This window comes from Lepus europaeus, chromosome X (assembly GCF_033115175.1).
Source record: "Lepus europaeus isolate LE1 chromosome X, mLepTim1.pri, whole genome shotgun sequence".
Classification (NCBI taxonomy): Eukaryota; Metazoa; Chordata; class Mammalia; order Lagomorpha; family Leporidae; genus Lepus; species Lepus europaeus.
This window is the reverse complement of record NC_084850.1, coordinates 104,937,808-104,955,104: the sequence shown is the minus strand read 5'-3', so window position 1 is coordinate 104,955,104 and position 17,297 is coordinate 104,937,808. Positions and strand designations below refer to the sequence as shown.

Below are 17,297 nucleotides of genomic sequence, written 5' to 3'. Positions count from 1 at the left end.
ACATTTAGAACAAATTGCATACTTAAACATCTACAAAAGGATGGGCATTTCAGGTGTTTTCAAGAGCCATTATATACCTGTTTAAAAATACTTACATTGTGACAGCTTTTGAAATCTATAAGATTCCTTCAACAGTCAGGAGCTTCTTTGAAAATCCCATCTATTTTGTATTTGTACTTCATTATAAAATTCAAATAAGCAAGTGAGAGCTGATTTTGGTTCAGCCAGCCTTTGAATAGGCTTCCTATATTTTTCTAGGTGTGAGAACTGGCCCACCCACTGGGTTTTTCAATAATAATAATCATAATCATCATCATAGCCCGAGGATAGACTTTCATTTACATTTTCTCATTTAATCTTCAACAATCCCAAGAGACAGATAATACATGAAATATGAATATTCCATTTATGGATGAGAAAAAACAAAGCTCAGAGTGGTTAAGTGCCGTGCTCAAGGTCATGCCCTAAGAAATGACAGGAAAAAGATCATGAACTTGGGTTTTCAGTTTCTAACTAAATACCGTTACTTTCTATAGTTTGCACTGAACTAAGTGAAAGAGAAGAATTGCCACAGACAAAACATGATAGAAATGGGTAAAAGCCATGCAGAAAATGGGAAAGAGAGAGAGAGAGAAAGAAAGAGAAAGAAGGAGAGATGCTCTTCCAAAACAAAAGCTTCTCTTGGCTCTAAAGGCACATTTTTCAGGGAGGGCCCACCTGCAGCAGCACAGCATTACCAGATTCTCCCAGGAGCCTGTGTCTCTGAGGCCCTCACACTCCTCCTTATCTGAGCCCCTGCACTTCTCCCACTAGATGCTTCTCAGAAAGGTCCAGTGAACTTCTTTGTGAAAACAGAAAAAAAAAAAAGTCCTGACCATTCATAGATTAGAAAGAAAGGAGAAGTCTAACCCTAAACAAGAAAATGTTGCTAACAGAAACTCCAATGTTAATCAGAAAACCAGTATAGGCCATTTAAATGCACAGTTGCACATGGCAGCTTTCAATAATATATTTGTGGGATCTCTCAAGTATGTCCTTTAGGGATTAAAATTTGTATTTATTTGGGATTTGTATGTTATAGTCTTCCTTGATAAATGGCAGAAATTCTCCCAGCAAGAGTTTATTTTGAAATATCAAAGACATGGGCAGGATGCCATGTCTTTGGCACACACTGGAGAGCGACTGAGGTCATCAAGGTAGATAAATAAAAATAATATTACGAAATGGAAAAACAACACAAGCACCATATCTTGTCCTTTAAACTGCCAGATGTTACCTTCTTAACTGTCCCAGAAAGACAACTAGGACACATGTCCAGGCATCAGGTTCCTATTTTCAAGGCCTTCTTCATCTTCACATTTCCCAGCTCTCTTCTTTTTCAAAAGCCCTGCTAGCTGAAACACTCTGCAAGCTTTAACTTTCTAACAGTTCCCTGTGGTTTAGATCTAAGTGACCATATATCCATTTATGTTTAATGTTTTTTCATGTTATTCAGTTGGGATTTGCCTTGGCTCTTTGTTTATACCATTAAATTTAGTTTTTGGGGGAATTCACCTTCCAGAATTAAGACTCTAACCTCTTAACCACATCTAATTATACGTATACTTATTTCAATGTAGCAATGCTACAGATCTAAGGTACAAATCAAAGTCTAGAGGCAGGTATTTCTGAGGTCAATTAATGTACTAGAATTACCCCTTGTCATTGTGTCTACTAGATTTGTATCATAAAAATACTAAGAGCTTTAATCATGGTTAGACATGATAGAGCCATCTTTTTCTTCTCTTCTGTTCACTGTATTTCTCCATGGAAATGACTACTCTAGTTTCACTTTTATTTTTATGAAATGTCACCTGTGATACTTTGGTTTCACAAGAAAATTTTTATATAGATAACCTGACATCTCCCTTGTGGGAAAAAAAATTAAAAATCTGAAACTCCCCATCTTAGTCCATAATAAGAAATGATAACCCTACACATTTCCCCCTTGGTCATTAAATAAGGACCAAAATCAGAGCCAGGTAGATATTCTAATTTCCTCTTTTTAAAAAAAAAATATTTATTTATTTGAAAGGCAGAAATACGAAAAAAGAGATCTTCCATCCACTGGTTCACTCCCAAATGGCTACAACGACCAGGGCCGGGCCAGGCCAAAGCCAAGAGCTTCTTCTGGGTCTCCCATGTGGGTGGCAGGGGCCCAAGCACTGCGCCATCTTCTGGTGCTTTCCCAGGTGCATTAGCAGGGAGTTGGATTGGAAGTGGAGCAGCGGGAACTCGAACTGGCACCCATACGGGTTGCTGGCGCTGCAGGCTGTGGCTTTAACCTGCTGTGTCACAGCACCGGCCCCTCAAATTTCCTCTTGCACTGCCACCTTCTTGCCTAGTTTCTCTTATATACTCTATAACCTGCTCCCAAATACCTGCTATGGTTTGGATACAGTTTGAGAATCCCCCAAAGCTTCACATGTAGATATTTAACCCCTACTGTTGGGCATTAATAGGGTGGAAACTTAATCCAACTCTGATGCTTAGGGGTAAAACATACAGGAAGTGATTAGGATTAAGTAAGGTCATTGGAGAAGAACCCCTTGACTGAATCCTGGTGGCTTTATAAGAGGCAGAGGTCAGACCAACACACAAGGTCCCTTCTCTTGTCATGTAATGTTCTACAGTGTCTGGGAATTCTGCAAGCAATAAGGCCATCACCAGATGAGGCCCTCAGACTTGTACGTCTAGAAGCATGAGTTAAAATAAACCTATTTTTTAGTTAAAAAAAATTTATCTGACAGAAAGACAAACATAGCTCTCATCTGCTGCTTCACTTCCTAAATGCCCAGAAGCTAGGGTATCAATACATGTGGGTGGCAGGGACCTGACTACTTAAACTACCACCTGCTACATCCCAGGTTACATTAGCAGGAAGTTGGAATCAGGGATATAGTCAGGACTCGGACTCATGCATTCCAATATGGTATGCAAGCATCCCAACGACATCTTAACCACCATACCAAATGCCTATCCCCAAGTCTCTTTTCTTTATAAAGTAGCCTGCCTCTGGTATTTTATTACAGTAATGAAAAACTGACTGATCCATCTCCTGACTCCTTGCCCAACCACCTTCCCACATTTTTATCTTACGATGTTCCTTTTGACTGTCTACGTTTCCCTTCCATCTTCACTGGGGGAATCCTGAGCTACAACTCAAACGCCGTCTTCTCTAATGGATACTGACTTTTTTCCCTCTGATCCCTTAAGTTCCTGGCACCGTTTAGGATGCATGCACTGTCTTACAGGCACTATCTAGCACTTTCCCTTTTCTTTTTCTTTTTTAAGATTTATTTATTTATTTGAAAAGCAGAGTTAAGAGCAAGAGAGAGGGAGAGATCTTTCATCTGCTGGTTCATGCCTCAAATGGCTGCAACAAGGCTGAAGCCAGGAGTCTGGAATTCTATCCGGGTCTCCCATGTGGGTGGCAGGAACCCAAACACTTGGGCCATCTTCAGCTGTTTTCCCAGGCACATTAGCGGGGAGCTGGATGGGAAGTGCAGCAGCTGGGACTATTAAGCTGAGACCTTACTTAATCCTAATCACTTCCCATAGGTTTTACCCCTAAGCATCAGAGTTGGATTAAGTTTCCACCCTATTAATGCCCAACAGTAGGGGTTAAATATCTACATGTGAAGCTTTGGGGGATTCTCAAACTGTATCCAAACCATAGCAGGTATTTGGGAGCAGGTTATAGAGTGTATTAATAGCTGGGACTATAAAATGCACAGCAGCATTTCAATATTAGATGCCAGTGTTGCAGGCAGCAGCTTAAACTACGCCACCAACGCTGGTCCCTCTTTCCTTTTTTTCATTCTTTCTACCTGTCCTTCCTTCCTTCTTTTTATACTCCTTTCTTTTGTCTCTTCCACAAATATTTATTGAGTAGCCACCATATACCAAGTATCTACCTTCACAGACTAGTGAGTCATCTCCACTCTTAAATTTTACACTGTTCCAATCAGTGATAGTTCTCTCCCAAATATTCACCCCCTAGGGGTGCCAGATTTAACAAACTGAAAAACAGAATGCCCAGTTAAAATTGAAATTCAGATAAATGACAAATTTGTTCTAGTATAAGTATTTCCTATGCAATATTTGGGGCATAGTTATACTAAAAACTTCTTTGTTGCTTATCTGAAATTAAAAATCTAACTGGACATCTTGTATTTTATCTGGCAATCATACCACTCCTCTACTTTATGGGATATAGTTGTCAAATATAGTATATGCCTGATATGTATGAATAGCATATGAACAAGTGACTTCTACATTGTGATTAATTTGCTTGATTCAGGTAGATTTATCTTAGAGTATAGAAAAAAAGCACAAGAGATACTATGCTATTGAGGGGCCAAAACGAGTCATTAGAGGAGACCAGTGTATTTAATCAGGGATGTGCTAAGAACCATGTGAAAGCCAGATCTTGACCCCAGGCCTACAGAGTTTAAAAAAAAAATCCGAGCTAGGCTTAGAGACTCTGATAATCACTCCCAACTGAGACCAAATGGTACAGACCATACTAGAACATTAAAGCACATTTCTAATCATTATTCTTTTTTAGCATAGATTAGTTTGGATTTAGTAGTTGGACTTGATCAACACTTATTCTGTTAGAAAATTAGTAGTAAATGTAATGGGTTAACCTCTGGCATTCTTGGCTTGATGTGATGTTGTTTTAACTACATTCCACCAGAAAAGCAACAAATTCTATAAATATGACATATCTAACCCAAAAGAGAATGATATCCTGGCAAGAAATGAAAGCAAGCCTTGAATTGCAACAGACACTCACTTGACTCACAACACAAGATTTCTTTGCCAACAAGAACTTGTGAATATTAAAAATATGTTATTCTGATTAGAAGCTACATGTAACTGAATGCCTGTTTTGGCACCATGCTAATGGATGCCTCTTTTGTTTCTGGCTTATTCCAAACTCCTCCACCCTAAAAAAAAAACTTACATGGTAGTGCAGGCAACTAAAAAGGGGAGAGGCTATAATTCATTGAGTTGCACTAATTTCTTAATGGTCAGCTCCACAAAAAACAAAGGCAACTGACCTCCCAGTTCATTGTGAAAATATCAAAACTGTGTGGAAGTGTCAGCAATACCATTAGTGCACAACATCTAAATTTGACCCCTACTTTCTTCCAGGGCCTCTAACATATGGAAATCAGGCTCAGGCCACTCAAGACACGACTGAAAGAAACACAACCTAACCTGTCCCACTGAAGGCTGAGGCACTGGCTCATTACACTAGTTTTTTTTTTCCCAATCACTTAATTTAGGAAAGCTTGAAGATGGTGTTTAAATGAGTCTTCAAACTATCTGCTATCCAAACAGACATTCCTTAACAATAATCGTCATATTAAATATTTCAAGAGACAGTGGTTTCTCTCTAAATAAAGCCTGATGACACAGTGGTTATTCTTGTTTGCTCTCTACAGCATTTGCTACAGCCCTCCAGGTTTCTCCGTTCTGCAACTCAATGTTATACAATTACTGCGGATTTTGGACACAACCCTTAAGCTGTGTCTTCACACAGGGAAATGCCCTAACCGCGGTGAGCCAACTAGAAATTCTGCAATTTTCCTAACACTTTAAAACTTTCACTCTAGTGATGTGATTGGAAGGGGAGAGGGAGCGGGAAAGGGGAGGGTTGTGGGAAAAAAAAAAAACTTTCACTCTAGACTTTTCCTCTGAGTCCTTATAAATAATATTCCTTCTTCCTTAACATAAAAATGATTTGCAGACACATCATTTATGACTATCTTCAATTTGCCTTTGGTATCTGCCTTTGTGAGACTTGAAATCAAGAAACAGAGAGAATTGAAGCTTTAATAAAAGCCTTTCCAAGATCTTGATAGAGCTTGCATTTCAGATTTCTTCTTAGATAGTTAAATAAAACTATGATACACTAGAAAGGGTCCAGAGAACTACAGGAATATCAGCTTTCACTTAAAAAGTAGTAATAATAAAAACATAATCCTAGTCATTTATATAGGTTCTAGATGTCTTGTGACCTCCAGTTCATCATTTGGGCAAATTTGGTGTCATTGGCCGGCGCCGTGGCTCAACAGGCTAATCCTCCGCCTTGCGGCGCCGGCACACCGGGTTCTAGTCCCGGTCGGGGCACCGATCCTGTCCCAGTTGCCCCTCTTCCAGGCCAGCTCTCTGCTGTGGCCAGGGAGTGCAGTGGAGGATGGCCCAAGTGCTTGGGCCCTGCACCCCATGGGAGACCAGGAGAAGCACCTGGCTCCTGCCATCGGAACAGCGCGGTGCGCCGGCCGCAGCGTGCTACCGCGGCGGCCATTGGAGGGTGAACCAACGGCAAAAGGAAGACCTTTCTCTCTGTCTCTCTCTCACTGTCCACTCTGCCTGTCAAAAATTTAAAAAAAAAAAAAGTAAAAATAAATAAATAAATAAATAAATAAATAAAAAGAAATTTGGTGTCATGGTAGGGAAAGTAATCAGAAAATAAGCAAAGCCTGAGGCAGGTGTTTGGCACAGCAGTTAAAGGCACTGCCTGGGATGCCTGCATCCCATATTGCAGTGCCTGGGTTCAAGTCCCAGCTCCACTTCCCATTCCATTTTCCTGCTAATGTGCACCGTTGGAGTCAGTAGGTGATGGCCCAAGCAGATGAGTCTGCCACCTTTGTGAAAGACGCAGACTGAGTTCCAGGCTCCTGGCTTTGCACTGGCCCAGTTTTGGCTGTTCTGGGCAGTTAGGGAGCGAACCAGCACATAAAATCTTTGTGTGTGTGTCTGTGTGTCTGTGTGTCTAATTTTCAAGTAAAATGAAAACTGAAGAAAAAAATAAGCAAAGATTAGTTAGGGAATATCAGAAAAAAAGCATTTAAGTGGAAATCCTGTTAAGAAGATATTTTTTGCTTAAGCAATATTGTCACTTACCTAATCAAACATACTTAAATAAAACAGATGTTCATAAAAATTAAAACTTCTAAGTTTTCTCTTTCTGCTCTCAAATAACTTTTCATTTGCTAACATCTTCTTGCCAATCTTTAAAAATGACCTTGTATATGACCCTGATGAATCTTGTCCCCTTATAAAATAAAATGCCATGAAGTCTGTGAAAACCTTCTTTGAAATGTATACCCAGAGAGGCAGCAGATGATGGGTCAAGGCATTTCCATATTTCCCCAAAGATTTCCCATTAGTCCTTAAATTCTCCAAATAAAATGGGCAGTGGAGAGTCAGAAGACAAAGAACAATGGGGCCAGCTCATTTTACCTCCTCATATCAATCCACACCTTATCCCTCCGCTAGGAAAGCCAAGCAGAGATACTGAGTCAAATCCTCTTCCTCTTTCCACCACTTCAACAGCCACTTTCCTTCAACACAGTCTGATTCTGGTCATGATCTACATTACCACAATTCCATTGCATACTCCTAGCCTTGAATTGTGCCCTGAAAAGACATTCCAGGATGCCACCTGCCTGGTGAACATCCCATACAGATGTTCCCACACCCCTGCAAAGGCCTCATGCCTGAAACAAACATACCACAGTTCCAAATCCCCATCCCACTTCTTGTTCCATGCCCCTGGGCTTTATAAAGGCATCAACATTCCCTCAATCACAGACTTCTGAGGCAATCAACTAGGATACAGATGGAGCAGCAAATTACTTCTCCAAGCCTATTTCCTTTTCTGTAGAAGCTGACAATGACAGAACCTACTTTAGATGGTTGCTGGAGAATTAAATGAGATATCATTAGATACTCCTCTTCCTCATTATGTTTAATTTCTGGCCAAAGCCTATTAATTCTGCCAACCAAGTATCTCTCAAATGTTTCCTCTGTTTGCTATTACCATCATCATTGTTGTGGTTGGACACGGAGCATTTCTAGAAGTGACAACTGCAAAACTCTTGGACTAGTCACTTTGTTCCCCTTTCTTCTCCAACCTACTGGCACATAAGCTCCACAAGACAGGGTACCATAGATCTTACTCCTTTTGTCCATTTTCCCAAAACCCAGCAATAGTGCCTGGCACAGAGCAGGCATTCAACAAACACTTCTTGGCAATGCTGACTGGCTCCCATTTCATGATCCTAAGCACTAGACTCAATGAAGCCACGCTAAAAGAAAAACCTCAATTTCATGAGCACTGCAGGAAGTCCTTTACACATTGAATAAGGTTGCAAGATAACCTCATTCTCAGAGGCCCCTGGTCCTCAAATTCCTGTTTCTTCCTCTTGAACTCATTGTTATATATCAATATAGAGGCATCTGGCCTAGATAAGTAGTAAGAAAAAGTTTATTCAACAAAAGCAGAAATCCAAAGATGTGTTAATTAATGGTAAGAAGGTGATAAGCAGGGTATATGTACGTTAAGCAGAAAGAAATGGATGGAAAAACCAACAGATAACTAATTTTCAGTAGGCATTAAATATACATGAAGCACCTGGGCTCTAAATATTCATGATACACCAAATATACAACAGGCACTAAATATTCATGAGTAGTCAATATTCATGAGGCCTTAACTCAGCCACTCATTCATTGGTGACACCCATTCTGGCCCCATGTGTCCTCTGTCCAAGAAACAAAAACAAAACCCATGACTATTCAGCAGGCTTACTGGCAAGCTACAGCTGTGGCCAGGGGCACTTATCCCTGCATCTTTCTGACAGACAAGTGTATGCCCTCAGCCAGAGGCCGCTTCTGTCCCTGGTTCTCCTTGTTTGAACCTCCTTTCTGGTCTCAAAACTATTAGCCAGTAAGGCTGGTGAATCAAAAAGAGATAGGATCATTGCCTACCCTAGGATTTAGGCAGTATGGTCTTTCCACCCATCTATAACTGGTCCAAAGAGTGCAGACCCACCACATACGTCTTTCCCCTTGCTTCTTCCCTTGTATTTTAAATTATTTTGATTTATCATCAGATTTATGCATTTTAATTTGGTTCATGAGCCTTCTGTTCTGTAGTCCCTTGGAAAGCCTGCAGATATGCTTCTTGGAAGCTAGAACTCCATCAAGGTAACATCCCATATAACCCAGAGAACAGTCTGTAGGAAGAGCAGGAATGGAAGCAGGAGACAACGTTAGGTAGCTATTCCATTCCTCTACTCAGCATATGAGGGTAGCTTGGGTTGAGATGGAAATAAAGGAGACAGAAAGACATGGACAGGTTAAGGTTATGTTTTGCTGGGAGAATGAAGAACAGTGATGGCAGGTATGAGCAAATGGAGAAAGTAAAGGGAATGGAGACTCTAGTCAGAGAAAGAATTTCATGGCCTAAATACTGGCGATTCAATACTCCAAAAGATAAAAAACAATGTACCCAAGAATGATGGCTGCTCAGGGAACAAAGGACCCTGAAGGGTTATTTACAACAACTACCCCACTCCCCTCTTATACCTCTACCAAACTTTCAGTGAACAATGCTTGAGTACCCTCAAGGCCATCCATCTGCACTAGTGAACACATAGCTGACTCTCCTTTCTTCTGCCCATAAACCAGATCAATCCCCACCTGCAACCCCACCCAGGACCATCTGCAACTCCTCACAGCTCTCTGCCAGAAAGTTCATCCTCCCACTGACCTGAATCCTTACTCTTAAAAGTCCTATCCTTGAGGATATAGAGAAGAAAGTCACCCTCCTGCACTATGTAGCCCCTTAGACTCCTGACAGTATTTATCAGGCACAATTGATTCTTCCTGTTCAAAATATCCCGTTACACTATTCTGTATTGAACATGACAAAATTTCAGTCCTTTCCCCATCATGGTTGTTGTCTCTTGAAGGCATCTAGAACTCAGCATGGTCCCAAGGGAAGGAATCACAGCACAAACAGAAGAAATATGCCAGTTCCCTTGATCTCTTTCATACTCTACTAATGCAGCCTAGGATTCAGTTCTCTGTGGTCACCTAACTTTTATCTGGGGCTGAAATGGAATATGGATGAAGGAGTCTCGGTTGAGGCACCATCGAGGTCTATTGTTAGCAGGTCTGAGGAAGAATATAGGGAGGCTGAAACAAATCTCAGTAAACAGAAAGAAGAGGGAACGCCAATCTTGAAGCAGTGGTAGAAAACAGCTTTCTCTTCTCCCCTGACAGTGTTGTGAAAGAAGTTATGTGATCATAGCAGAAACCAAAGGATTTAAGGAAACACAGACACACACACACAGAGAGAAAGAGAGAGAGAGAGAGAGAGAGAGAGAGAGAGAGAGAGAGAATTGACTCATATGAGCATTCTTCAAAAACTTTAATCTTTATGGAAAATGAGGTTAGAAGATGTCTAATTTGGTACCAAAAATATTTAAATAGATACATTGGAGAGGGCCTTCAAAAAGTCCATGGAAAATGTGTATTATGGAAAAACAATGCATGGCTTCCAAAAATTTTTGGTACCAAAATAAACTTAACTTTTAATTCTATTTTTCAATAATTTTTAAAAATTTGACAGGCAGAGAAAGAGATGGATAGACAAACAGAAAGAGCTCCTATCTGCTAACTCATTCCCTGAACGTACACAATGGCTGGAGCAGGGAACTCTATCCATGTCTCCCACATGGGTGGCAGGAACCCAACTATTAGAGCCATCACCACTGCCTCACAGGGTCTGTATTAGCAGACAGCTAGAATCAGGAGTCAGAGTCAGGAACCAAACTCAGGCACTCCAATGTGGGTGTCTTAACCACTAGGCTAACTGCCCACACGTGCCACAAACCTTTCGCAGTACACTCATACTAGAGCAGCACCTGAAAGGACACAGTACACCACAGAGGAGTGAGAGAAATTGCCAAGGTTGAGATGTGCGGAGTAGCAAGTTGATCAGTCACCATCAGTAACTACATGCTAACAGCCTGTTTATATTCACTATTGCCAACAAGTTTGATACCTGAGCAGCAGCATGGGTCTTTCATGAAGCTAAAGAAGGTATATAAAGGCAAGAGTTCAAAGGGAAAGAACAGTAATTCTGCTTTAATAGATACCTTGAAGCAGTCCACTATTTTTCACCGCTGGTTCATTGACTTGGATTGTGTCATCTTCAAGGTAGAAATAGATTTTATAGTATCTTATTCTGTAGTCTTCGCAGCAATAATCAAGCACTTCATTTTCCCAATAGGCATCAAAACATAATACCTGTTAGAATCATAATCAGAAACTAAGAAATGAAAAAGGAATTCAGCAAACTTAAAATCAATATAGCTCTTGTGTGCATATTTATTTGTTAATGCAAAAAAAGTTGAGGGAGAATTTTCAAGAAAACTTTATACACATCGGCTAGGAGAATGAATTTATAATCAAGGTTACAGTACATAAAGATTATTTTACACTTTCATCACCATCTGGTTAGAACAAGGAAATGATATTCAAGCAATAAATCCATCATTCAGCTCTACCATAAACGGAACTGGACTCTGTCTTAGGATTTTCATAGTGGGATTCTAAATGTATGTGTTACAAAGAAAATATCCTTTCTCATAAAAAGAATGTAAATTTTGTCATTTTTTTCCCATTAAAAATAACACAAGTTATTTTGGTTCTGGGATAAAATTATCTTCTTGGTCCTGCTGATTGCTTGCATTGAGGCAATTTAAACAGGCAGATCTGAAATTCTTCTAATGTATGGAGCCCCTGCCTCATTCGTCCACAAGGACTTCAAAGAGCATAGCTCAATGCTAGACTCTGTCAGGCTACACTACATGTGTGTGGAAGGGGGCTTCAGAGGTGAGGTATGATAGGTGGGTTCTAAAGCAGTTATGGTAAAAAAAAATCAGAGTAAAAAATGTCATTGAAAATTCCTTAACATTTTGGAAAACTATGCCTTTCAAAGTAAGACACAGTGCATTTTTTCCTCCCACAATGAAGCAGATGACTACCTGCCTCCTCAGCTGAAAAACAGTTACAATTTCTTCATGCTTAGGTACCATGCTATAGAAGCTTTATCTTTAACCACTGCAATTACCCTGACTCTGCTTATGAACTGAGGAAGGTATGGTAATTGAAGACAATTGTGGGAAGAGGCGATTCAGGCTACCATTTCAAGGTTGACCTGGAGCCACAGTATCCTGGAGAGATCTATTTAAATATTCCCTTTGCCTCTCAATTCTGCTGAGGTTTTTATTTTATTGCATTGTATTTAAAGATTTATGTGTTTGAAAGGCAGAGTAACTGGGTGGGGGAGGGGGGGCGGCGGATCTTCTCACAACAGCCGTCTCTGGGCCAGGCTGAAGCCAGGAGCTTCATCCAGATCTCCAGCATAGGTGATGGGAGCCAAAGCACTTGGGCCATCTGCTGCTGCTTTCCTAGGTGCATTAGCAAGGAGCTGGATCAGAATCAGTGCTCATGTGGGTTGCCAGCATCACAGGTGGCAGCTTAACCCACTGCACCACCACACTGGTTTCCCAAGTTTTTTTTAATTAGTTTATTTATTTTTAAAGATTTTATTTATTTATTTGAAAGGCAGAGAGGAGGAGAGAGCTCTTCCATCCCCTGGTTAACCCACCAAATACCCACAAAAGTCAGGGTTGGACCAAGCCAAAGCCAGGAGCAAGGAACTCTATCCAGGTCTCCCACACAGATGGCAGGACACCAAGCACTTGCCCATCAGTTACAGCCTTCCCAGGCACATAGCAGAAGGCTGGATCAGAAAACGGAGAAGCTGGGATTTAAATGAACTCTCTGCTATGGGATGCTAATTACCACAAATGATGTTAGAAGTTAAGTTTTAGTTGGTGAAAGGATCATATTCAAAATACAGAGATCAATCACAAACACTGATGAGGCACTGCCTTACAGGAACTGCTTCTAAGACTCTGTTGAGCCCAGGGATCTATACCTTTCACAGTGGTCCTAAATTTACCTGTTTTCCTAGGTAATTCATCTGCCCTGATTCCAGTTAGGTTAGCTAAACCCCACAGCTAGAATCCTGTCATTTGTGTCATATTTGTATTGAGCAAGCATTTCAGGTAAGATGCTATGCAATGGGACACAGTTTCTAGAGTGATAAAAAATGTTTTGGAAGTAGACAGAGGTGATGGCTACACAAAGTTGTTAAGGTATTAAATTTCATTGAATTGTACACTTTAAAATGTCTAATGGTTAATTTTGTTATGTGAATTTTACCTCAATTTAAAAAGAATGATGTGAGGCCCAGTGCTGTGACACAGCAGGTTAAGACTACACTTTCGATGGCAGCTTCCCATATGAGCCCCAGTTCAAGTCCCAGCTGCTCCACTTCCGATCCACCTCCCTGTTAATACACCTGCGAAAGCAGCAGCAGATGGCCCAAGTATTTGGGGCCCCTGCCGCCAATGTGGGAGATCCAGATGGCATTCTGAGCTCCTGGCTTTGGCCTGGCCCAGCCCCAGCCATTTGGGGAGTGATTAATTCTCTCTCTCTCTCTCACTCAGCTTTTCAAATAAAAATATTAAAAATAAATTTTAAAAAATGCTAGACACTGAATTGCATTAGACCCTTTAAAATGATAACTTTAATGTCAATTACATATCAATTTTTAAAAAGTAGAGGTGAAAAAGATGTTAGAACCCTTAGAAGGACTGAGAGCTGGGGCTTCATTGAGCTTTCACTGTAAGTAATCTGAGATGTTATTTCTCTTTGTAATCAGGTAAGAAACTATGGGGGGGGGGTATTCTTAGCTCTCATTCACTTCTTATCTTTTTTTTTTTTTTTTTTTTTTTTGACAGGCAGAGTGGACAGTAGAGGGAGATAGAGAGAAAGGTCTTCCTTTTTGCCGTTGGTTCACCCTCCAATGGCCGCCGCGGTAGGCGCGCTGCAGCCGGCGCACCGCGCTGTTCCGATGGCAGGAGCCAGGTGCTTCTCCTGGTCTCCCATGGGGTGCAGGGCCCAAGCACTTGGGCCATCCTCCACTGCACTCCCTGGCCACAGCAGAGAGCTGGCCTGGAAGAGGGGCAACTGGGACAGGATCGGTGCCCCGACCGGGACTAGAACCAGGTGTGCCGGCGCCACAAGGCGGAGGATTAGCCTGTTAAGCCACGGCGCCAGCTTCATTCACTTCTAATATGTTGAATGCTATAGGTATAAATTTATCAGTGGCTAATCTGGCATAGGTCAGTTGACAGCAACTGTCATGTACAATGAGACATCAAAAAATTCATGGAAGAATAGGCATTTGTCCTGGGGACTAAGACACAAGTTGAGATACCCAGATCCCATATCAGAGTATCTGAGTTCCATGTCCAGCTCTGGCTCCTGATTATGCAAACCCTGGGAGGCCAAAGTGATGGCTCAAGTACTTGGGTTCCTGTCATACATAAGAGAGACCTAGAGTGAGTTCCCAGCTCCTGGATTTGGCCTGGGCCAATCCAGGCCATTAGGGACACTGGAGAGCAAACCCATGAGATAGGAGTTCCCTCCCTCTCTGCCTCTCAATTTTTTTTTAAGTTTGTGAAAATGCCTATTATGAAAAAACTAGGGCTAGGTTTCACAAAATGTTGCACCAAAATAAACTTCTTTTACTTCCATTTTGCACAAACTTCCTAAGTTATCCTTGTATGTAATCATTAAGTGTTTATCAATCAAATGATCCCCTAAAAAAGAAGAAAACATACTAAGTAGAAAAAGAGAAAAGGAAGACAAATTTTAGGCTGGGCTTTCATATGTCTAAAAGAACGACAGACTATTTCATGTTCTGCTCCCATGAGAACACACGGCTGCTGAACTCCAGCATGAAAGATATATAGCATGTCAAAAAGTGTAGAGATGGAAAGATAGAAAAGGAAGAGGGAGAGGAAATTGTACAGCAAAACAGAATGTGAGAGAAGAGACATCAAATAGATTAGAAGTGATCTCACCAAGATAAATGATCTCTTTGCAATGGAACTTGATGTATCAGAAAATCCAGAAAAAGAACCTGAAGTAAAAACTGTTAGAAATGAAAATTTAGAGAAATTTAATTATGATACAAGGCTTTATGATCATCATGATAAGTCAAGCAGAGACTAGATAAATAATGTCCTAGAGGATTTAATTGGCTGCAGTTTTCTTGAAAACAGAATATAAATGTCATTTGGCAGGGCGTGTGATCTCCAGTTCCCCACAGGTCTCCCCAGGCTCTATGGTATGTATTACACAAGCTTACCTACCTGATTTCAGAGGCATTTCATTTTTGATCCTAGCCTAAAGGATATAAAATCTGAAACCCATTAGCTTTGAATAATAGGTATAGGATTTTTCTCACTATAAACGAAAATCTTAAATGCTAATATTTCCAAATTGAGGATCTTCTTACATTTAAAGCCAAAAGAAGCCCAAAGCAGTCAGGAGAGCATTTTGATGGACAAGCAGTTATAACATGCTATATGGTGCAAATTTAGCTTTGAAGGGAAGGAGTTAATCCTGTTTTCACATCAAGTGAGTTATTTGCTTTGAATTGCATATCCCCAAACAGCTGGATTTTAACATTAATTTGGATTCCTAATTTTCTCTTAAAATGTTTTCAAAATGATTGCCTGATGCACCACTGACACAAAAAATAATTGTGTGAAGAAGGCTGGCTGCCACAGGCTAGGGAATGCAATCATAAAGCAAAAGCCTAATTTCTCAGAATAAATCACACAATTTTTAAAGATGGGAGGCTGGTGAGACCAATGTATGAGTCATAAAGACTATTACTCAGAAACCAAACATCTAAGTGTCAAAAATTCACAGCTGAATTTCTAGAGAAGCTGTTAAGAAAGAAAGATGAAACACCAGTGTGTTCAATAAGCCTCAACATTTTATAAAGAGGTCAATATCACAAATCTAAGTTTGAAATGTTTAGGCTATATTTTATTAAAAAGACTCAGACTTAAATTGTGAACTACTAAAGAAGGTATATAATGGTAGGGATAAATGCATGCTCTTATAGATTAGTTAGTAGATAATAAAAACTTATGAATGTGTAAAGCAGTATTGTTTATTCTTCCTGAAAAAAAAAATGCTATTAAATCACTGGTGTCTCTCTTCATTATGGAGCTTTACAATCAAGAAAATAAAGCTATAATAAATGTGGTACATATTAGTAGTAGCTCCCATTTACATCATAAAGGCATATTTACAAAGATTTATCATGTTAATTCACAAAATTATGTCACAAACAGATATAACAAGCTATAGTCACTGACTGCAAAGTAATACTAAAAATGTTAATGTGGTTATAAACAAAGATTGTCACTCCTAATAAACAGACAAAAGTAAATTTAAAAATACAAAAAATAAGTATAGAATAAAATTTAAAACCACACAAACCTATAGGATAAAGGCAAACCCAGGGTAAATTCAGGGATTTAAACTATTACCTAGGAGAATTTAGAGTTTGGGAGGGAAGATAAATTGCTAATAGTGATTATCAACCTTAGCTGTACATTAAGAACTTTTAAAAAATTGACCAGGCCTAAGCCTAAATAAATTAAATCAGGATCTTGGGGGGGGGGGGGGGGGCGGTTAGTATTTTCCAAAAGCTACTGATGGGGTTTAGGACACGATGCCCTAAAATGTGGCATGTTGACGTTTGAGAAAACAGCAGAAACAGTAAAGTCTTTCTTTTGCTGTTATCGCTAAAGCAGGACAAAAACCCTAGGCAAGTCTCTTTTTCTGACATTCTCTTGTTTCTCCTTTCCTGAAGACCCTCATGTGACAGTTGTCCCGCCTTACACCCAGAAAGAAAGAACATCACACAGAGACACAGAATCTGAACAAACAGGCTTTGTTAAATTCACCCTAGTTTTTATCATTAGATCATATCTTTTTGTCCTCCAATCATACTTCTGTATGACTGTCCTTAAAAATAGTTTTCTCCTGTTTCTTTGAGTCTTCATGTCCTGTGTACTTGAAACATTCATTTGTACACTTTTGTTTATCTGTCTTCTCTTATTGAGTTCTCAGCCATGAACCCTGAGATGGATAAGGAAATGTTTTCGTCTACTGTCCCCAGGTAATTCTGAAAAGTAGCCAGCATTTAGAACCAATGAGAAATGATTCAAAAAGAACATTTGAGGGGTCAACGTGACATAGCAGGTAAAGCCGAGACCTGCAATGCTGGCATCCCATACGGGTGCTGATTTGTGTCCAGGCTGCTCCACTTCTGATTCAGCAGTGGAAGATGGCACAAGTACCTGGGCCCCTGCTACCCATGTAGGAGACTCTGATGAAGCTCTTGGCTCCTGGTTTTGGCCTGGCCCAGTCCCAGCCATTGTGGCCACCTGGGGAGTGAACCAGAGAATACAAGATCTCTCTCCCTCTCTCCGTCTCTCCTTCTC

At 40.3% G+C, this 17,297-nt stretch overlaps 1 protein-coding gene across 1 annotated transcript in view; it reads right to left on the bottom strand.

Annotated features, from left to right (window-relative positions):
* EFHC2 (EF-hand domain containing 2) overlaps window positions 1-17,297 on the bottom strand; it is a 185,972-nt gene that overhangs the window by 99,104 nt on the left and 69,571 nt on the right. Inside the window, exon 3 of the mRNA XM_062183581.1 lies at window positions 11,007-11,157. Within this exon, the coding sequence (XP_062039565.1) occupies window positions 11,007-11,157 (151 nt within the window). The remainder of the gene's footprint in view (window positions 1-11,006; window positions 11,158-17,297) is intronic.